Source organism: Eschrichtius robustus, chromosome 2 (genome assembly GCF_028021215.1).
Source record: "Eschrichtius robustus isolate mEscRob2 chromosome 2, mEscRob2.pri, whole genome shotgun sequence".
NCBI lineage: Eukaryota > Metazoa > Chordata > Mammalia > Artiodactyla > Eschrichtiidae > Eschrichtius > Eschrichtius robustus.
Window position 1 is genome coordinate 172175214 of NC_090825.1, and position 21924 is coordinate 172197137.

General features: G+C 51.2%; 1 protein-coding gene and 1 pseudogene across 1 annotated transcript; one reads left to right on the forward strand and one right to left on the reverse strand.

The window, feature by feature from the left end:
• The first annotated feature begins 1898 nt into the window (after positions 1 to 1898).
• CDC37 (cell division cycle 37, HSP90 cochaperone) lies at positions 1899 to 16848 on the forward strand. The gene is made up of 8 exons (XM_068537010.1): positions 1899 to 2096; positions 13032 to 13313; positions 13653 to 13761; positions 13865 to 13980; positions 14067 to 14189; positions 14823 to 15005; positions 15106 to 15177; positions 16271 to 16848. Exons 1-8 carry the CDS (start codon positions 1995 to 1997, stop codon positions 16421 to 16423), a joined length of 1140 nt encoding a protein of 379 aa, XP_068393111.1. The 5' UTR covers positions 1899 to 1994; the 3' UTR covers positions 16424 to 16848.
• A 3272-nt stretch (positions 16849 to 20120) lies between these two features.
• LOC137760323 (U6 spliceosomal RNA) lies at positions 20121 to 20220 on the reverse strand (annotated as a pseudogene).
• Between the last annotated feature and the right edge of the window lie 1704 nt (positions 20221 to 21924).

The following is a 21924-nucleotide window of genomic DNA, read 5'->3' on the forward strand; positions in this document are numbered from 1 at the left end:
GGGTCTCTGTCTCAGTCCCCCGGGCTGGAGATGCTGTGTTGTCAGGAGATTAGTAAATGCTTGGCGCTGATCGGGGAGCTTCCGGTGCCCTGTCCCCAGTTCTGGGAGCTGGGGCGCCTGGGACCCTGTTTCCCTGGGGCCAGGCAGCTCCGGTCTCCGAAGCCAGGTAGAGACCCCCGCGCCTACCCGGGAATCCGGCATCCGGTGTCCTCCCTACACACCCTCAGCCTGGAGGCCGGCCTGAAGCCCTCAAAGGGCGTACAGGGGGCCCCTGACTTTCTTGGGGGGCGAGGGAAGTCCCCCCCCGTCCAGACCCCCTCCCTCCCGGCGCCTGTCCCCCGCCCCACCGCAGCTTGTGGTCCAAAGCTTACCTTGCAGGGGGGCTGGGCAGGGGATGCCCCGCCCTCTCCGGCCTGGTGGGCGGGAGGGGACGGGGGTGTCCAGACCCTTTGTTTGCTGGTGTGTGTGTGTGTGTGTGTGTGTGTGTGTGTGCGCGCGAGAGAGAGAGAGAGAGATTGTGAGACCCGCTGAGGTGTGGGTCCTTGCGCGCGCGTGCCCGGGACTTGACTGCCGCTGTGATGCTGGACTGCCGGGGCTGGAGGGGGAGGAGGAGGAGACGGGGACTCCCCCGCCCCCGCCCGCCTACTCGCGGGTTTGAATGGAGCGCGAGGGGGAGGGGCGGCAGCAGGCGGGCGCTTTTGTCCGGATGGCCCCTCCCCTTCCGTGGGCAGGGGAATCCCCTACACCCCCACCCTTTTAGAGACCTTTACTCCAGTTGCTCCAGCCCCTCCCTCCAACGCCCGCTCTGGGGGAGTCTGGAAGAGGCGCCCTTCACCAGAGTGGCTGAAGCTCCTCCCGTCCACCCCGTCCCCCCAGCGCCCTTTAATCTGAGATAATCCTGGCCCTAGGCTGCAACGAAGCCTTTTATCCCGGTGTCACAGCGTGGATAGGGATGTATGAAAATGTGTGGCTGGGGTCGCCCAAGCTCAGTGTAATGGAGTCCTTAGCGCCCGGGACGAGGAAGGGGGCAGGCGGTGCGAGCAGTCCGAGCAGTCCTAGAATACATCAACGGGTCAAGACCCCCCGCCGTGCTGCCAAGATTCCCCCACCCCCACCCGGCGCGAGGCCAAGAGCACGGGCCGCTAGTTAGACACTAGCGACACCCAGCGGCTGCACGGGGGAGACGCAGTGGACAGGCTCCCGAGGCCCGTTAGTGCGGTTCGGGTGATTCCAGAGGGGGCGTGTATGCGCGAATCCCCGCTAAAGAGGCAGAAGATGCGGACGCGAGGGGTAGGCTGTGGTCCGAGCCGGGGAAACACCAGCCCTTAAGGCAGGGCCACATCGCCCCCACCTCCAACTCCTCAAGGGCAGGGCCATATCCTTCCTTCACTTAGACCCTCCCAGGGCAGGGCCCTGTACCCCTCGGACTGGGAATGTCCTTTCCTATCAGGCACAAAGTTAAGTTCCTCTTCACAAGGGGGGGGAGCGAGGTCTTCTCGCCGAGGCCCGGCCCCAGCAGTGGGTTCGGGCTGACGTCACTGCGGCGTGGCTAAGGGGACAATCCTCTCCCTCAGTCTCCCCAACTGCCCCCCTCACGGCCGCCGTAAACGCCCACCGTGGGGCAGCGGGAGATAAGGGGAGCTCGAGGATGGAGAATCCACCCGTATACCCCTAGGAGGTGCCTAGAGGAGGCCCCGAGCCCGATAGGGTGAGGTCTCGGCGAAGACTCCCGGGAGCCGGAACACGTGCGCGGGGGTCTTTAAGACCTCGGTCGCCAGTGCCGCTGCCGCGGTTACTAGGGATGTGACGTCACGCGCGGGCGGGGGCGTCCGCGCCCGGGCGGAAACGGAAGGGGCGGGACTCTGCGGGCAGAGTCTGTGCGCTGCTGCCGCCGTAGCCGCTGCTGCAGCCGCAGCCGCCGCCGCAGCCGCCGCCGCCGCCGCCGCCGCCGCTGCTGCTGCCAGAGCCGGAGCGGGCTGGGCCGCGGAGGCAAGATGGTGGACTACAGCGTGTGGGACCACATCGAGGTGTCTGACGATGAAGACGAGACGCACCCCAACATCGACACAGCCAGCCTCTTCCGCTGGCGGCATCAGGTAGAGCGCGCGCGCCCAGCGCCTTCCCCCACTCCCGGGACTCCACTTCAGAGTTCTGACCCCTGATACTGCCGGGGGCCCAGCCATTGACACCTGGGTTTCCCACCCTACAGTCTGGACTTTCCGGATCGCCCGGGGTCCCTTGATTCAACTCCGGGGCAACAGAACTGTCGAGACCCTTGAGTTCCTTGCCCGCGATCCCGGGCCCTCCCCCCTCCCCTTCCAATTTCTTCTTGGAACTCCCAGTTGACCCCTAGGGCACCTTCTTCACAGTTTAGACTACCAAGACAAGCTTTGGACGTGCCCCCCCAATCCATTTGGGACCTTCCACTTACACCCAGAATTCTACCTCAGAATCTGCACCCTGGATACCCACTTATGATCTTGGATGTCCCACTGGCCTCTCCCAACCCCTAGAGTTCCCAATACTTTAAGTCTAGTCTGTGACCTGCCTTTCGGAATCTTGACGGTGATTCCCATTTAGATCTAGAGGTTCTGCTCCTCTCAATAGAGCAAGGAATTCTGTCCTCCCCTGAGACTTCTGTTCCTGGCCTGGGACTCCAACCCACACCCAGGACCCCTTCCCTAGAACGTAGACCGGTGCCCCACCAGGGCCCTCAGTCCCATCTAGGACTGGAATTTTGAAACCTGGTTCCCCTTCAGACTGAACCACCAGCTCCACCCTGATGGAGCCTCCAATTCCGGCCACTCTCCTTCAGCCTCATGTACTGTAGACCCAATTTCCCATTGCATCAGGAAACCCTACCCACGTGGCGTCCTGCCCAGCCAGAGCCCCTGCCCCTACTTGGTACTGCAGGCCCAGTCACCGCCCACCCCCAAGACAGGCTTCCTGTAGGAACCTCCGCCAGCATTGAAATGCCTCATTCAAGCCCAAGTCCAGGACCTAAACCCACCCCAGCTTCCTTCTGACCCCTATTTGGTCTGCTGTTCTCAGACACCCACACTGACCCTGCTTTTACCAGGAACCCTCCCAGTCTGATTCCAAATTCCCTGCCCCTTCTTTTATTTATTTTCCCCCAAATCCAGACCCCAGAATCCCAAGTCTGTGTGTTCTCTCACCCCTCTCCCTGACCAGCAGCGCTCTCAGGCCCAACAGAATGGCTCTCATGAGACCTAATGTTCTAATCTCCTGCTCCACCAAATCAGAGCTCCTGCACCCACATTCCTATGCTTGTTGTACTCTCAAACTGAGGGCATATATCTCTCAGAACCTTCCAGTTAGGAATTCCTCACCCCACCTTCCCATATATCAGCTCCCAGTCGTTTATCTAGAAGCTTCTAGAAGGGCCCTTCCCCATCCTGCCAAGACCCAGCATTAGTCCCTACATCTGGTTCCCAGTCCCAGTTCCAACCCATTCCTTAAAGCAGCAGCCTCCTGGGTAGTGTACCTGCCGGGTGGGCCCCTGGAGTGTAAGGAGAAAGTTCTAGCACTTCTCTTTCTTGCCATGTGTAACATTTTATTGTGAAATATTGAAGATCTCTGCAAGCTCTCAAGGCGATTCTTGGGAACACCTATTTCTGTCACATAGTTAATCTATATCACCGTGGGGAGGACGGTTTGGTCCTGCTGAGTTGGGAGGCCGATGCCCCCTCTCCTGCAGCGTCCTCCTCCCACCACACCCTTCTCCCTCCTGGCACAAAAGCTTTTCCTGGCCTGCCGCTGGGAGCCCCAGGGCTGGAGTGGAGGCGGGGAGCCTGGTGTCTCCAGCACCCGGTTCAGCGGCCACCAAGCCTGGGTTCTCACCCCAGCCCTGCCACAGGGCCATTGCTGCTTTAGGGGGAGCGAAACCCCGCCTCCATGAGACCATCGTAAGGACGACATGAAATGAGATCTGGAAAGAACTTGGCTCAGGGCCTGGGAGGGAGTAAGCAGGACCAGAGGGGAAAGGGGGATTAGAGAAAAGGTAGCCTGCTGTGCTTCTGAGCATAGGCCTACCCACCCGGGTTCAGATGCTGGCTCCTGCTGAATCACTGACCTGCTGCATTGCCCCCAGTGAGTTTTGATCTCTCTGTGCCTCAGTTTCTCCAGCTGGGGATCTTATTAGTGTCTGCCTCATAGGGTTGTTGTGAGGGTTGCCTTTTGTATTTTATGTGTGTAATGCTCTCAGGACAGCACCTGGCATGCAATAAACTGTGTAGAAGCCTTAGCCACTATCATTATTATTACTCAGGTAATTCACGCTCATGGTAAAAAAATAATCCAAAGGTTCCAGAAGGGGACCAGCGAGTCTTCCCAGCTCCAGCTCCCTGGCTCCCTTGCCCAGAAACAGCCACCAGTACTAGTTTCTTGTGGCTCCTCCCAGTGAGCTGTGTGGCATCCAGGTTCTGTGAGCCTCGGGTCCCCTGTCTGTAACGAGGGCAGTGATACCTGTGGCCCCTTCTCGCTGCCAAGGCTTCTGCCCTGCCCAGCCTGCTACAGCCCCTCCTGGAGGCGTAAAGCTCAGGCCGGGCAGGCTGCCACCCCCAGCAGCTCCAGAAGGCCTTTATTTAGCTTTGGCCTCCCTGGCGGCTGCTCAGAGGATGCCGGGAAGATTTTGATGGCCGTCCAGCAGAAACCAGCAGTGTGGTAGATTCCTGCTGCCACCCAAGGCCAGCTATAATGCCAGCCGTAACCCTCATAAGGCAGCAGGAAGGCTCCAGGTGACACAGGCCCATCATGGAAAAAGAGAGGAGGCAGAGGCCGCAAGGTGTCCTCTGCAAGGCGAGGGCCTTATCCGAGTGGGAGAAGTGAAGCTCAGGGTTGACCATGTCGGTCCTATGGGGCGTTAGAGAAGGATTCAGGTCTCCCGATTCTCACCTGCCGTCTTCCTGGCCCTGTGCTAGAACCTGGAGATACGGCCTCTAGTAAAGCACAGAAGCAAGTTAGCAGACCATTCTGGTGGCCGTGGCCGTGACCATGACGACGGTGATGACAGTTGAGGACACGTATACCGAGTGCCGTGTTGCAAGCAGTTTCCTGGGAGTAACTCATTTAGTCCTCACGACAACGCTGTGAGGTCCCATTTCATAGAGGGGGACACCAAGGCAGGGAGAGACATGAGACTTGGCCAAGGTCACATCACCAGTAAGTGGTGGAGCTGGGCTGCTCTGATGATGCAGTAACAACTGCTCCCAGTTACCAGTTATAAGCATTTACTGGATATCGAGCTAAACACTTGAAGTACATTTTCTTGTTTGAGCCCCAGTACAGTCCCCAGAGAGAGACAGATTGTCCCCTTGGACAGACAGTAATGACAGTAGCCAACGTGGGAATGGTGCTGACTGAGCACCCAGCACGGCTCTGGACTGTCTTACTTTTATAACCTTTTTTGCTTTTCCCGATGCAACCTTGTGAGGTCAGCCCTGTTGTCTGCATCTGACAGATGAGGAAACTGAAGTTAGGGGATTGGCCCAGGGACACCCGGCCATTACATGGTGGCTGTGAGATGTGACCCCAGGTCTGGTGCCCCAAGGCCTTCCACTAGCATCTCATCACATCATCTGATGATCACAGAGGGGCCTTTGGGGCTCAGTGACTCTGGGGGTTGGGCACTTGGGGAAGGCTCTGTCGAAGCTGAGACTTGGGGACAAAGCAGATGGAGTAAGGGGAAGAGAGTTCCAGGTGGGAGGAACAGCATGTGCAGAGGCTAAGAGTCAGGAGAGAGCTGTTCCATTCAGGGCTAGCATCAACCACAGGGGCCGGCATCAGCCTGGGACCCAGCCCCCCAAGGAGCCTTGGCCATCTGGCCAGCGTGGGGCAGGGGTCTGGGGTCCCCTCTGAACCCAGACACTCCAGTTTGAGGTAGCAGGGAGGGCTGTGGTCAGACAGGTACATTTCAAAGACTCCTGTGGCAGCTTCCGAGCCTGGGTTGGGGCGACAGCGATGGAAGATGGTGGCACCTCTCAGGGTTCAGTCATCGGCTCGGGGTTGAGCAGGCGCTGCTGGGAGGCAAGCAGGGTTGGAGAGCGACAGGGCCCAGTGATCTGATCGGGGTCGGGATGGGGGACTGAGGAGATGGGGTGCAGTGGAAGAGGAGGTCTGAGGAGCGGCGTCTAGGGTGGGGGGGGCACAGGAGGCTGGTGGGCACTAGGCTGGGCTCAGGAGGGCATGCTGGCCTGGAGACAGAGCTGAGCGGGCCTCCGCAGATCCAGGTGCAGCACTCGGGGTGGAGCAAATTGGAGAAACAACTGGAAATGAAAAGTGTCAGGGGAGTTTCCTGGTAGCCTAGTGGTGAGGATTCTAGGCTTTCACTGCCATGCCCTGGGTTCAATCCCTGGTTGGGGAACTGTGATCCCACAAGCCACGCAGCGTGGCCAAAAAAAAAAGAAAAATAGTGTCAGGATTTGGTGGCAGAGAGGGAGGGACAGGGCTCACAACAGGCCTCAGCTTGGGACAGGAGGCGGGGGCAGGCTCTTTGCTGAGGGAGGACACAGCAGAAAAACAGGTCTGGGGGGCTCCGCTGGGGAGTTCAGTTTTGGGCACAGAATTGGAGGTGCCTGTGGGACACCCAGGCAGCGGTGGCTTGAGGGGCATGGTGGGCACAGGAGGGTGCCCGAGTGTTACTGAGGGTGGCTCCAGGGAGGAGGGGGAACCGGAGACCATGGGGAGGGGTGAGGCCTCTATCCAGCATCTTATTACTTTATTACATCCAACAAGGCTTTTCTGAGTCCGTACTGTGTGTCAGGCCCAGTTCCTGGCTCTGGAGGCACAACAGTGAACAGATCCCCACCTTGGTGGAGCCAGTATCCTTGGAGGAGGACAGTGCCCGAAACATGATAAATAATTGTCACAGGCTGTTGTCGGGTGACAAGTGTTGAGGAGGAAGATCAAGCAGAGCAGAGTGGGCGGAGGTTGAGACCTTGAGCCGGGTGGTCAAGGAAGGCCTCATCTGTAAGGGACTTTTTTTTTTTTTTTTTAAAGTCTGAAACATTTATATTAACATATTTCCATACATATTTCCATACAAATACAAATATAAGATTTTTAGAAATTTCATGTGAAGTCTGAAACATATTAACATATTTCCATACAAATAACCCAATGAAAGTTTAGTATTAGTTGTTTTGTTTGTTTGTTTGTACTGCAGGTTCTTATTAGGCATCACTTTTATACACATCAGTGTATACATGTCAATCCCAATCCCCCAATTCAGCACACCACCATCCCCACCCCACCGCAGTTTTCCCCCCTTGGTGTCCATATGTCCATTCTCTACATCTGTGTCTCAACTTCTGCCCTGCAAACCGGCTCATCTGTACCATTTTTCTAGGTTCCACATACATGCATTAATATACGATATTTGTTTTTGTCTTTCTGACTTACTTCACTCTGTATGACAGTCTCTAGATCCATCCACTTCTCAACAAATGACTCAATTTCGTTCCTTTTTATGGCTGAGTAATACTCCATTGTATATATGTACCACAACTTCTTTATCCATTCGTCTGTTGATGGGCATTTAGGTAGCTTCCATGACCTCGCTATTGTAAATAGTGCTGCAATGAACATTCGGGTGCATGTGTCTTTTTGAATTACGGTTTTCTCTGGGTATATGCCCAGTAGTGGGATTGCTGGGTCATATGGTAATTCTATTTTTAGTTTTTTAAGGAACCTCCATATTCTCCATAGTGGCTGTATCAATTTACATTCCCACCAACAGTGCAAGAGGGTTCCCTTTTCTCCACACCCTCTCCAGCATTTGTTGTTTGTAGATTTTCTGATGATGCCCATTCTAACAGGAGTGAGGTGATACCTCATTGTAGTTTTGATTTGCATTTCTCTAATAATTAGTGATGTTGAGCATCTTTTCATGTGCTTCGTGGCCGTCTGTATGTCTTCTTTGGAGAAATGTCTATTTAGGTCTTCTGCCCATTTTTGGATTGGGGTGTTTGTTTCTTTAATATTGAGCTGAATGAGCTGTTTATATATTTTGGAGATGAATCCTTTGTCCGTTGATTCGTTTTGCAAATATTTTCTCCCATTCCGAGGGTTGTCTTTTCGTCTTGTTTATGGTTTCCTTTGCTGTGCAAAAGCTTTGAAGTTTCATTAGGTCCCATTTGTTTATTTTTGTTTTTATTTCCATTACTCTAGGACGTGGATCAAAAAAGATCTTGCTGTGATTTATGTCAAAGAGTGTTCTTCCTATGTTTTCCTCTAAGAGTTTTATAGTGTCCAGTCTTATATTTAGGTCTCTAATCCATTTTGAGTTTATTTTTGTGTATGGTGTTAGGGAGTATTCTAATTTCATTCTTTTACATGTAGCTGTCCAGTTTTCCCAGCACCACTTATTGAAGAGACTGTCTTTTCTCCATTGTATATCTTTGCCTCCTTTGTCATAGATTAGTTGACCATAGGTGCGTGGGTTAATCTCTGGGCTTTCTATCTTGTTCCATTGATCTATGTTTCTGTTTTTGTGCCAGTACCATATTGTCTTGATTACTGTAGCTTTGTAGTATAGTCTGAAGTCAGGGAGTCTGATTCCTCCAGCTCCATTTTTTTCCCTCAAGACTGCTTTGGCTATTCGGGGTCTTTTGTGTCTCCATACAAATTTTAAGATGATTTGTTCTAGCTCCGTAAAAAATGCCATTGGTAATTTGATAGGGATTGCACTGAATCTGTAGATTGCTTTGGGTAGTATACTCATTTTCACAATGTTGATTCTTCCAATCCAAGAACATGGTATATCTCTCCATCTGTTGGTATCATCTTTAATTTCTTTCATCAGTGTCTTATAGTTTTCTGCATACAGGTCTTTTGCCTCCCTAGGTAGGTTTATTCCTAGGTATTTTATTCTTTTTGTTACAATGGTAAATGGGAGTGTTTCCATAATTTCTCTTTCAGATTTTTCATCATTAGTGTATAGGAATGCAAGAGATTTCTGTGCATTCATTTTGTATCCTGCAACGTTACCATATTCATTAATTAGCTCTAGCAGTTTTCTGGTGGCAGTTTTAGGATTCTCTATGTATAGTATCATGTCATCCGCAAACAGTGACAGTTTTACTTCTTTTCCAATTTGTATTCCTTTTATTTCTTTTTCTTCTCTGATTGCTGTGGCTAGGACTTACAGAACTATGTTGAATAATAGTGGTGAGAGTGGACATCCTTGTCTCGTTCCTGATCTTAGAGGAAATGCTTTCAGTTTTTCACCATTGAGAATGATGTTTGCTGTGGGTTTGTCATATATGGCCTTTATTATGTTGAGGTAGGTTCCCTCTATGCCCACTTTCTGGAGAGTTTTTATCATAAATGGGTGTTGAATTTTGTCAAAAGCTTTTTCTGCATCTATTGAGATGATCATATGGTTTTTCTTCTTCAATTTGTTAATATGGTGTATCACATTGATTGATTTGCGTATATTGAAGAATCCTTGCATCCCTGGGATAAATCCCACTTGATCGTGGTGTATGATCCTTTTAATGTGTTGTTGGATTCTGTTTGCTAGTATTTTGTTGAGGATTTTTGCATCTATATTCATCAGTGATATTGGTCTGTAATTTTCTTTTTTTGTAGTGTCTTTGTCTGGTTTTGGTATCAGGGTGATGGTGGCCTCATAGAACGAGTTTGGGAGTGTTCCTTCCTCTGCAATTTTTTGGAAGAGTTTGAGAAGGATAGGTGTTAGCTCTTCTCTAAATGTTTGATAGAATTCACCTGTGAAGCCATCTGGTCCTGGACTTTTGTTTGTTGGAAGATTTTTAATCACAGTTTCAATTTCATTACTTGTGATTGGTCTGTTCATATTTTCTGTTTCTTCCTGGTTCAGTCTTGGAAGGTTATACCTTTCTAAAAATTTGTCCATTTCTTCCAAGTTGTCCATTTTATTGGCATAAAGTTGCTTGTAGTAGTCTCTTAGGATGCTTTGTATTTCTGCGGTGTCTGTTGTAACTTCTCCTTTTTCATTTCTGATTTTATTGATTTGAGTCCTCTCCCTATTTTTCTTGATGAGTCTGGCTAATGGCTTATCAATTTTGTTTATGTTCTCAAAGAACCAGCTTTTAGTTTTATTGATCTTTGCTATTGTTTTCTTTGTTTCTATTTCATTTATTTCTGCTCTGATCTTTATGATTTCTTTCCTTCTGCTAACTTTGGGTTTTGTTTGTTCTTCTTTCTCTAGTTTCTTTAGGTGTAAGGTTAGATTGTTTACTTGAGATTTTTCTTGTTTCTTTAGGTAGGCTTGTATAGCTATAAACTTCCCTCTTAGAACTGCTTTTGCTGCATCCCATAGGCTTTGGGTCGTCGTGTTTTTATTGTCATTTGTCTCTAGGTATTTTTTTATTTCCTCTTTGATTTCTTCAGTGATCTCTTGGTTATTTAGTAACGTATTGTTTAGCCTCCATGTGTTTGTCCTTTTTACGTTTTTTTCCCTGTAATTCATTTCTAATCTCATAGCGTTGTGGTCAGAAAAGATGCTTGATATGATTTCAATTTTCTTAAATTTACTGAGGCTTGATTTGTGACCCAAGATGTGATCTGTCCTGGAGAATGTTCCGTGCGCACTTGAGAAGAACGTGTAATCTGCTGTTTTTGGATGGAATGTCCTATATATATCAATTAAATCTATCTGGTCTATTGTGTCATTTAAAGCTTCTGTTTCCTTATTTATTTTCATTTTGGATGATCTGTCCATTGGTGTAAGTGAGGTGTTAAAGTCCCCCACTATGATTGTGTTACTGTCAATTTCCTCTTTTATAGCTGTTAGCAGTTGCCTTATGTATTGAGGTGCTCCTATGTTGGGTGCATATATATTTATAATTGTTATATCTTCTTCTTGGATTGATCCCTTGATCATTATGTAGTGTCCTTCCTTGTCTCTTGTAACATTCTTTATTTTAAAGTCTATTTTATCTGATATGAGTATAGCTACTCCAGCTTTCTTTTGATTTCCATTTGCATGGAATATCTTTTTCCATCCCCTCACTTTCAGTCTGTATGTGTCCCTAGGTCTAAAGTGGGTCTCTTGTAGACAGCATATATATGGGTCTTGTTTTTGTATCCACTCAGCCAGTCTATGTCTTTTGGTTGGGGCATTTAATCCATTCACGTTTAAGGTAATTATCGATATGTATGTTCCTATGACCATTTTCTTAATTGTTTTGGGTTTGTTTTTGTAGGTCCTTTTCTTCTCTTGTGTTTCCCACTTAGAGAAGTTCCTTTAGCATTTGTTGTAGAGCTGGTTTGGTGGTGCTGAATTCTCTTAGCTTTTGCTTGTCTCTAAGGCTTTTGATTTCTCCATCAAATCTAAATGAGATCCTTGCCGGGTAGAGTAATCTTGGTTGTAGGTTCTTCCCTTTCATCACTTTAAGTATATCATGCCACTCCCTTCTGGCTTGCAGAGTTTCTGCTGAGAAATCAGCTGTTAACCTTATGGGAGTTCCCTTGTATGTTATTTGTCGTTTTTCCCTTGCTGCTTTCAATAATTTTTCTTTGTCTTTAATTTTTGCCACTTTGATTACTATGTGTCTCGGCGTGTTTCTCCTTGGGTTTATTCTGTATGGGACTCTCTGCGCTTCCTGGACTTGGGTGGCTATTTCCTTTCCCATGTTAGGGAAGTTTTCGACTATAATCTCTTCAAATATTCTCTCTGGTCCTTTCTCTCTCTCTTCTCCCTCTGGGACCCCTATAATGGGAATGTTGTTGCGTTTAATGTTGTCCCAGAGGTCTCTTAGGCTGTCTTCATTTCTTTTCATTCTTTTTTCTTTAGTCTGTTCCGCAGCAGTGAATTCCACCATTCTGTCTTCCAGGTCACTTATCCGTTCTTCTGCCTCAGTTATTCTGCTATTGATTCCTTCTAGTGTAGTTTTCATTTCAGTTATTGTATTGGTCATCTCTGTTTGTTTGTTCTTTAGTTCTTCTAGGTCTTTGTTAAACATTTCTTGCATCTTCTTGGTCTTTGTCTCCATTCTTTTTCCGAGGTCCTGGATCATCTTCACTATCATTATTCTGAATTCTTTTTCTGGAAGGTTGTCAATCTCCACTTCATTTAGTTGTTTTTCTGGGGTTTTATCTTGTTCCTTCATCTGGTATATAGCCCTCTGCCTTTTCGTCTTGTCTGTCTTTCTCTAACTGTGGTTTTTGGTCCACAGGCTGCAGGATTGTAGTTTTTCTTGCTTCTGCTGTCTGCCCTCTGGTGGTTGAGGCTATCTAAGAGGCTTGATGGGAGGCTCTCTCGTAAGGGACTTTTATTTTTATTTATTTATTTATTTTTTGCCACACTGCGCTGCTTGTGGGATCTTAGTTCCCCAACCAGGGATTGAACCCGGGCCCTCGGCAGTGAAAGCACGAAGTCTTAACCACTGGACCACCAGGGAATTCCCTGTAAGGGACATTTGAAGATGATAAGGGGGACTTCCCTGGTGGTCCAGTGGTTAAGACTCTGTACTCCCAATGCAGCGGGCACAGATTCAACCCCCGCTCAGGGAACCGCGATCTCGCATGCTGCACGGCATGGCCAATAAATAAATAAATAAATAATATATTTTTTAAAACAAGAAGATGATAAGGATGCCGGGGTGGGGGGTATCTGGGGAGAGGACATTCCAGGCCAAGGGAACAGCCAGTGCAAAGGCCCTGAGGTTTGAAGTGGGTTCAAGAAAAGGTGAGGCAGCCAGTGTGGCTGGAGGGAGGGGGTGAGCAGGAAGAGGTGAGGCCACGGAGGGCACGGGACAGATTGCGCATGGCCCTGTGGGTCACAGGGAGGACCTAGGTTTTTGCTCGAAGTGAGGTGGGAGCCGTAGAGGGTTCTGAGCAGGAGAGGGACCCGCCCTGGCTCAGGGGTACCTGTAGGGGCGAGAGCGGGAGCTGGGAGTCCGGCACGCGGAGGTTGGTGCTGACATTCTCTGGGGTCATCCCAGGTGCAGCTGTTGGGGTCCTGGGGCTGGGGCTGGGGTCGAGGGACAAGCCGTTCCACAGAGTGATGGGCCGTGCCTGTCCCACAGGCCCGGGTAGAGCGCATGGAGCAGTTCCAGAAAGAGAAGGAGGAGCTGGACAGGGGCTGTCGCGAGTGCAAGCGCAAGGTGGCCGAGTGCCAGCGGAAGCTACAGGAGCTGGAGGTGGCCGAGGGCGAGGGCAGCAGGGCCGAGCTGGAACGGCTGCAAGCCGAGGCACAGCAGCTGCGCAAGGAGGAGCGCAGCTGGGAGCAGAAGCTAGAGGAGATGCGCAAGAAGGAGAAGAGCATGCCCTGGAACGTGGACACGCTCAGCAAGGACGGCTTCAGCAAGGTGTGCGAGGGCCGGGCGCGCTTGGCAGACAGTGGCAGGTGTGGCGGAGGGGACTGCTCAGGTCCAGGGATGGGTGGATGGGGGTGGAGGGTGAGGGGATCAGGGGTGGGGGGCCAGGCAGGTGAGGCACCCCACCGGTACCCCCCCCCTCTGATCTGCCCGAAGGCCCTAGTCCGAGGCCACACCTGCCACGCCCACGCTCCCGCCACGTTGATGTTCATGGCGCCGTCACCACCTCCACCCTGGATGGGATGGGCGCTGCGGCCGCGGCCCACCCGGCCACGCTTGAGGCGCTCCGCAGCCTCGCCCCAGCCCACTCCCCTTCTCACCCCACCACAGAGCATGGTCAATACCAAGCCTGAGCAGGCGGAGGAGGAGTCGGAGGAGGTGAGGGAACAGAAACACAAAACCTTCGTGGAGAAGTATGAGAAACAGATCAAGCACTTCGGTGAGTTGGGCCCAGGTCGGGGCCCAGTGGACGGTGCACGTGACAAGGGGCTGGCCCTCCGCCTCCAGGGCCCTTCCAACACCTTGCCAATACCTTCTCGCAGGCATGCTCCGCCGCTGGGACGACAGCCAGAAGTACCTGTCGGACAACGTCCACCTGGTGTGCGAGGAGACCGCCAACTACCTGGTCATCTGGTGCATTGACCTAGAGGTGGAGGAGGTACGTGGAGCCCGCCCCCAGGGCTGGGGAAAGGCTCTGCCCTGAGTCCGCCACTTGGTGACGCCGTGCTTGTTTTCCCTTGGCAGAAATGTGCGCTGATGGAGCAGGTGGCCCACCAGACCATCGTCATGCAGTTCATCCTGGAGCTGGCCAAGAGCCTGAAGGTGGACCCCCGTGCCTGCTTCCGGCAGTTCTTCACCAAGATCAAGGTAGGGAGGGGCCCGAGCGGCCAGGGCAGAGTGGAGGGTGGTCCTCCTCAGGCAACCAGCCTGCGGTCCACTGTGGGAGACAGACACGGGTCTACTCGGACTCAAGCCCCTGTGATCAGACCTCTCCTCAGTCAGGAGAGGGCTGGGCCACGGAGGAGCTGACAAGTGGTCGGCCCCTGGGCAGATTTGGAAAGCCGAGCTGGCACGATGCGCTGAAAGTCCTAACCTGGGGTGAGGGCCAGAGTCAAGGACGCCTGTGGGTTTCTTACCTGAGCACCTGAAGAGCAGAGCTATCCCTGCTGAGCTGGGGGAGATGCAGGACAGACGGAGGGGTGTGATCTGGAGCTCCGGGGTGGCTGTGTTGCATTTGAGATGCCTGCTAAACTCCACAGGAGGACCTGGAGGAGGTGGGTGTCACGAGTCTGAGGTTCAGGGGGATGTGCAGGCAGGTGGTCGTGAGCACAGAGGTGTCAAGTCGAGCTCAGAGGAGGCAGAGGAGAGCCCTGAGGCCCAGGGTGCCCATCTTTCAGTTCAGGACCAGATGTGGGGAGCCCTGGGGCATCTCTGAGCACCTGCAGTGGGAGGGTCTTGGGTCCCCCAGTTCAGCCCTGTGCACGCCCCTGCCCCCCGCAGACTGCTGACCGTCAGTACATGGAGGGCTTCAACGACGAGCTGGAGGCCTTCAAAGACCGCGTGCGGGGCCGGGCCAAGCTGCGCATCGAGAAGGCCATGAAGGAGTACGAGGAGGAGGAGCGCAAGAAGCGGCTCGGCCCCGGCGGCCTGGACCCCGTCGAGGTCTATGAGTCCCTCCCTGAGGTGCGGCTCCCTGGGCCCTGGCGGGCAGCAGGCAGGCAGCCAGTGGGGTCCCCGGGGTCCCTGGGAACCAGGCCCTGACCCCGCCCCTCTGCACCCACAGGAACTCCAGAAATGCTTTGACGTGAAGGATGTGCAGATGCTCCAAGATGCCATCAGCAAGATGGACCCCACCGTGAGTAACTGCGCCCAAGCCCACCTGGGCGAGCGATGTGTCTCCCCCGCCCCCTCCAGCTCTGCTGCCCACATCATTGGTAGAAGTGTCCCTCCTGGGCTTCTCAAAGGAACAAGGGACGTTTTGTCACTGTGTGGCCAGCACATGAGGCAGCCAGGCTCTGTGCCGCCTGCTCACTTACATTTATTGAGCACCTACTGTGTGCCCAGCGTCCAGATTGAGTGTCCCTGTCCCTGTGGGCTGTTTATGAGCACACCCAGGTGACCCCACCTTTGCCAGCAGCTCACAGTGGCCCAAGGAGGGGGTCCCTTTCCAGCCTCAGTTACCTCATCAAACCACTTTCTCTCGATATTAACTCACGAAATCCATGGGGAGGGCTGAGCACGTAGTTGGTGCTGGTAAACAGCAGCTGTTTTGAGCAGTAACCGCGCTGGTAGATAAATACTTTGAGTCTTGATAGACCTCAGTTTGACCCCATTCCTGCTGCCTGGCTCACTGGTTGGCCACACTGCTTTCCTCATCTTTAAAATGAGTCTGGTCGCAAGACCTGGCCCAGGGTTTCTAGACTCTTCTGTGGGAATGAACATCTAGACCAGGGGTCTTCCGCCTGTGGCTTGCAGGCTCATTGCCTGTCTCTACATAAAACTTGATTGGAATGCAGCAGCCAGGATGGTTTATTTTCATCTTGTCTGTGGCTGATTTTGTGCTACAACCCTAAAGTTGAGGAATGATGGGTTGAGAGGTTTTGACAGAGACCATAGGGCCTGCAAGCCAAAAACATTCACTGCCTGGCCTTTTACAAAAAAGTTTGCTGACCCTTGTTCTAGACTACACTGTTTAAACTTGAATTAAAGTTAAGTAAGATTTAAAGTTCCCCTGCACCAGCCACATTTGAAGTACTCGGTAGCCACACGTGGCTGGTGGCTACCATATTGTACGGCACAGATTACAGGCCATTTCCATCATTGCGGGCAGTTCTTTTGTAAAGCTGTGATCTAGAAAGAGCAGGAAGCAGGCTCGAGGATGTGCAGGGGACAGGCGGGCCACCAGAAGGTGGCAGCCCAGCCTCACCAACCCACCCTTCTCCCTGCAGGACGCGAAGTACCACATGCAGCGCTGCATCGACTCTGGCCTCTGGGTCCCCAACTCCAAGTCCAGTGAGGCCAAAGAAGAGGAGGAGGCGGGTCCCGGGGACCCCTTGCTGGAAGCCTCCAAGCCGGGCGACGAGAAAGACGTCAGCGCATGACCCACCTCAGCTGCTGCCCAACTGCCTGCAGGCCCCTGTGTGCCCCTTTTCAGAAAACAAAAATAGACACCATCTCCCCAGCTCCTGGCTTCCTCCACTTTTGCTGTTCCCACACCTAGCCCGGAGGGGCCTGCCCACCCCCCTCCACTGACCCCACTCCCCGAGTGCTCATCCAAGTCTGCTTTGAGTCAAGGGGCTTCACTGCCTGCAGCTCCCCCTCTTCAGCATTATGCCAAAGGCTCGGGGGTCCAGGGAGGGGTAGAGGTTGCCAGACTGGTCCACGGGGTAGGGGTGGGGTCCCCAGCGAGGGCCCTGCCCCAGTCACTGTGGGCTCCGTTTTCACTGTTCATCTGCTGTTGAGTCTCCTATATAGTAAACAGCAATTATCTTCCAATAAAGGATTTCAGATGCTCCGCGAGACCTCAGGAGGGCTGGCACAGCTCTTCTCTTGAGGGGGTGGGAGGGAACCCTGGTGAGTGCTGGCAGCTGGGCCTGTGATGCCCCCAGCTTTGCCCTGCAGCAAATGGGCAATGTCCTCCATCCTCACTCCAGGCTCTCCAGGAACGTGCTGTTCCGCCGCCTGGAACACTTCCTCAGGACACCTTTGTGTCAGAGTTCTCACTACCCCCCCCCCCACCCCGCCCATAAGTCTTGGGCTTATCTCATCCCTCTGAGACCCCCACCACATGAACTTGCACTGTGTCTCACCTTCCACACGGCCAGCTCTGCCTTCAAAACAAATCTTGAGTCCACTGCCCTTCGTCCTCCACCCTGGTTCAGGTCCCTATCACCTCTGGCCTGCATGCCCCCTCCAGCCTCTTCCCTGTCTCCCCTGCCCTCACTGGACCCCAACAGGCAGCCGCCAGTGGGCACCTGTGAACACCTGAGTCCGGGCACATCCCTCCCTCAGAGCAGAAGCCTAAGACCTCTCTGCAGTTCACCAGGCCCTGTACCATCTGCCTGGTCACCTCCCTGCCCTTGTCTCGTGTCCTCCCCTTCTCATCAACTCCCTCCTTGCTGATCCTTAAGCACTTTCAAGTTTTTCTATCAGTGTGACCTTGGGCAACTTCTTCAGCCTCAGTGTCCCCCTCTACAATGAGAGTAATGTTCAGGCCTTCCAGGGTTGCGATGAGGAGTAGGTGAGATAATGTACAGGCACGCATGGCGCCTGGTACTCAGATGCTCAAAATCTGGGCCTCGGCATATGCCTGTCCCTCTGCTTGAACACCCTTCCCTTTAAAAAGTAATCTTTTTAAAGCTGTTTTCCTTTAAAAGTTAATGAACTATTCGGGCTGCAGGAAAGGCTTAAAGAATACTATAATAAACAAGGACACATCAGCTTTTAAGACATGAAATGCCAAGGATCCAGTGAAGCCCACTGCCCACCTCTTCTGGGGGACACCACCCCCTGGCAGCTGCTTCTCACTCCGATCAGAGCTCTGCCACCTCCTCCCAGAGGTCCTCCTTGACCCGCCTTTTGAGTCACCCATCACGTCTGGCCATGCAGCTTCTTCACCTGCCTGGCTTTGCTAATGTGTGTATTGCTGTCTCCTTTATGCTGTGAGGACCACCACGGCACAAACTGAGTCTGTCTTGGTCCTAAAATATTCCCAGCGCCCCTAAGGGGTCCTGGCCCTCAGTAAATGTCTTTGTGTTCAAGCTGATCACCACCAGGGGGAAACAGTGAGCTGCAAACCTGAGTGGCATTACCTAATGCTTTTCATATAGATGAGAATGGCTGGTGGGGGGGGGGGATGGGGGGGCCCTCCTAAGGCCCTGGATAAACCCCACCCATCCAGGATCCACTCAGGATCATCAACTTGTTAATTCTTTACTGCAAAAACTTTCAAAGATAGAATCCATATTCCTGATATTTTGTTTGACCTCAGGCTTCAATAGAATTCAGCACTGTTACTGATTTTTTTTTTAAATTAATTTATTTATTTTTGGCTGCATTGGGTCTTCGTTGCTGTGCCTGGGCTTTCTCTACTTGCAGCGAGCGGGGGCTACTCTTTGTTGCGGTGCGTGGGCTTCTCATTGCGTTGGCTTTTCTTGTTGCGGAGCACGGGCTCTAGGTGCATGGGCTTCCGTAGTTGTGGCGCACAGGCTCAGTAGTTGTGGCGCACGGGCTTAGTTGTTCCGTGGCATGTGGGATCTTCCCGGACCAGGGCTCAAACCTGTGTTCCCTGAATTGGGAGGCAGATTCTTAACCACTGAGCCACCAGGGAAGCCCTGTTACTGATTTTTGACTTAAAATTTCAGTATTTTGTTCATCATGTTTTTTTTTCACATTAATGGTGTTTTTGGAAAATATTACATTAAAATATTTATCTCGATTACTGAGTTGGCGCCCTCTTTGCTTTCATGCCTTGCCTGCCTCACCCTAGTGCCGGCTAGGATTTAAAACATCAGCTATTAAGAGAGACACATAGAGTAGGTTCTCTCCCTACTCACTCTCCACCCAGCCTGTTCCCTGCCCCCAACCATGGGAACCCACTGTCTACGGTGTCTCGGTGTCTCGTGACTCCTTCCAGGGTTTCTTTTTGTAAGTTCAAATGTAATCTTACCCCTTCCGTTCCTTTTTTACACAAAGCTAACACACTCTGCAGTCTGTGACGCGTCTTTGCTGTTTTTCACTGAACCTTGTGGCCCTGCAGATTTTTCCTTATCAGTTCATCAGCACTTCCTCATTCTTTCTACTCTGGTAGAAAGCTCCAGTATGTGCACATCTCAGCATTTATTTCACCAGCGTTTTTTTGTTTTGTTTTTTAACACTTGCAGGTTTTTCCATCTCTACTTTTACAAGCAATGCTGCGAAAAATACCTTTGTGCACCATTTTCCACGAGGACAGGCATCCCACCTATAGAGTAAGCTCCCAGAAGCAGGATTGGCTGGGTCTTAGTGGCAAACAGAAGTCCACTCAAAAGGGTTTCACTGAACAAAATGTAATGATGTGAGTGGGACAGGAGAACCAACAGATGTGTGTTGAGTGGATTCATTTTCTATGGCTGCTGTAACAAATCACCACAAACTTAGTGGCTTCAACACAAATGCATTACCTCACACTTCCGCAGGTCAGAAGTCTAACACGGGCCTCGCTGTGCTAAAATCAAGGCATTGGCAGGGCTGTGATCCTTTTGGAGGCTCTGGGTAAGATCCATTTCCTTGCTGTTTCCAGCTTCTAGGGGCTGCCTGTGTTCCTTGGCTCACGGCCCCCTTCCTCCATCTTCAAAGACGGCAAAGGTGAATCAAGTTCTGCCACATCACTCTGACCTCTTTTTCTGCCTCCCCGTTCCACTTTTTTTTAAAAAATAAATTTATTTATTTATTTATTTTTGGCTACATTGGGTCTTTGTTGCTGCACGTGGGCTTTCTCTAGTTGTGGCGAGCGGGGGCTACTCTTCATTACAGTGCGCGGGCTTCTCATTGCGGTGGCTTCTCTTGTTGCGGAGCCCCGGCTCTAGGCGCTCAGGTTTCAGTAGTTGTGGCTTGCGGGCTCTAGAGCACAGGCTCAGTAGTTGTGGCGCACGGGCTTAGTTGCTCCGCGGCATGTGGGATCTTCCCGGATCAGGGCTTGAACCTGTGTCCCCTACATTCTTAACCACTGCACCACCAGGAAAGTCCCCTCCCCGTTCCACTTTTAAGGACCTTTGTGGTTACACTGAGTCCACCAAGATAATCTCCCTATCATTTTTTTTTAATATAGAATGATTCACGTATTTGCACATCATCCTTGTGCAGGGGACATGCTAATCTCTGTATCCTTCCAATTTTAGTATATGTGCTGCTGAAGCAAGTGCTAATCTCACTATCTTAAAGTCAGCTGAGTAGCATTCTTAATTCCTGATTCTCCCTTACTGGGGATTAGGGCATAGACATCTTTGGGGCATTGTTATTCCATAAGGCACCCGGAACTAGCAACAGTGGGGAGATTTTGACAGGACTAAAGGGGATGGGAAGGGAGCAGAACTTGCTGACATCTGGAGCCGTGAAGAAGGGGCTCCTTGCAGGTTATGTGGCCACAGAGAAACCACCACTGCCCAACTGTGGTTGGGCAGGGAGGGAATAGGGACCCTCGTCTGTCTCCCACCTCTGATCTCCTGCCAGCCTTCCCCATCGGCAGAACCCACCAGAAGCCAAGGACATGGCAGCTGAGTGAAGCAATGTGCTTTTTTTTGTGGCTATAGGAGGAAGCCCTGAATACACAGCTGCTCATAGGCAACAAATATCCTGCCGGAGGCCTGGAATTACACTGGGTGCTGAGGAGAGAGCCTAAAACAAGTTACTCCTGCACCCTATACCCTTTATCTGCTCCACTCTTGTCTGCCCACCACTTCCACCTTCCAATAAACCCACAAAACCCACTTATTAGTATTTATCTGGTTTATGTAAGCTTCCTGAAGGCAGGAGTTCCTGTGTTTTGTTCATGGCTAAATCCCCACGGCTGAGAACACAGCACAGAGTAAGCATTCCGTAAGTGCACGCATGTGTGTGTGTGTGTGTGTGTGTGTGTGTGTGTGTTTAATTGTGGTAAAATGTACATAACATAAAACTGATCACTTAACCATTTTGGGTTGTTTTGTTTTGTTTTGTTTTTTGCCACGCCACACGGTATGTGGGATCTTAGTTCCCCGACCAGTGATCAAACCCACGGCCCCTGCAGTGGGATCGGGAAGTCACAACCACTGGACCGCCAGGAAAGTCCCCATTTTAACAATTTTGAGGGGTACGATTCAGTGGTATTAAGTACAAGACTTTATTTTTTTTTTATTGAATTGTATACTTTATTTTTTTAATTAATTAATTTATTTTTATTTTTGTCTGTTGGGTCTTTCTTTCTCTAGTTGTGGTGAGCAGGGGCTACTCTTCGATGAGGTGTGGGGGCTTCTCATTGTGGTGGCTTCTCTTGCTGCGGAGCACGGGCTCTAGGCGTGCGGGCTTCAGTAATTGTGGCACGTGGGCTCAGTAGTTGTAGCTGTGGCGCACGGGCTTAGTTGCTCCACGGCATGTGTGATCTTCCCGGACCAGGGCTCGAAACTGTGTCCCCTGCATTGGCAGGAGGATTCTTAACCACTGTGCCACCAGGGAAGTCCAAGTATGAGAATTTCTGTATGCATTAAACACTTAAGTCCCCACTCATAAAATATCTGTAATTTTGTTCCTGGCTTATTTCACTCAGTATAGTGTTTTCAAGGTTCGTCCATGGTGTAGCATGTGCCAGAATGTCCTTCTTTTTTTTTTTTTTCTTTATGGCTGAATAATATTCCATTGTAGAATACACCACATTTTGTTTATCCATTCATCCATCAATGGACACTTGGGTTGCTTCCCACCTCTTGGCTATTGTGAATAATGATGCTATGAACACGGATGTACAAATCTCTCTCTGAGTCCGTGCTTTCTTTGTGTATACACCCAGAAACGCAATTGCTGGATCATATGGTAATTCTTTTTGAGGAATCATTAAACCATAGCCTGTTTTGAATTCAGTAATGAGATG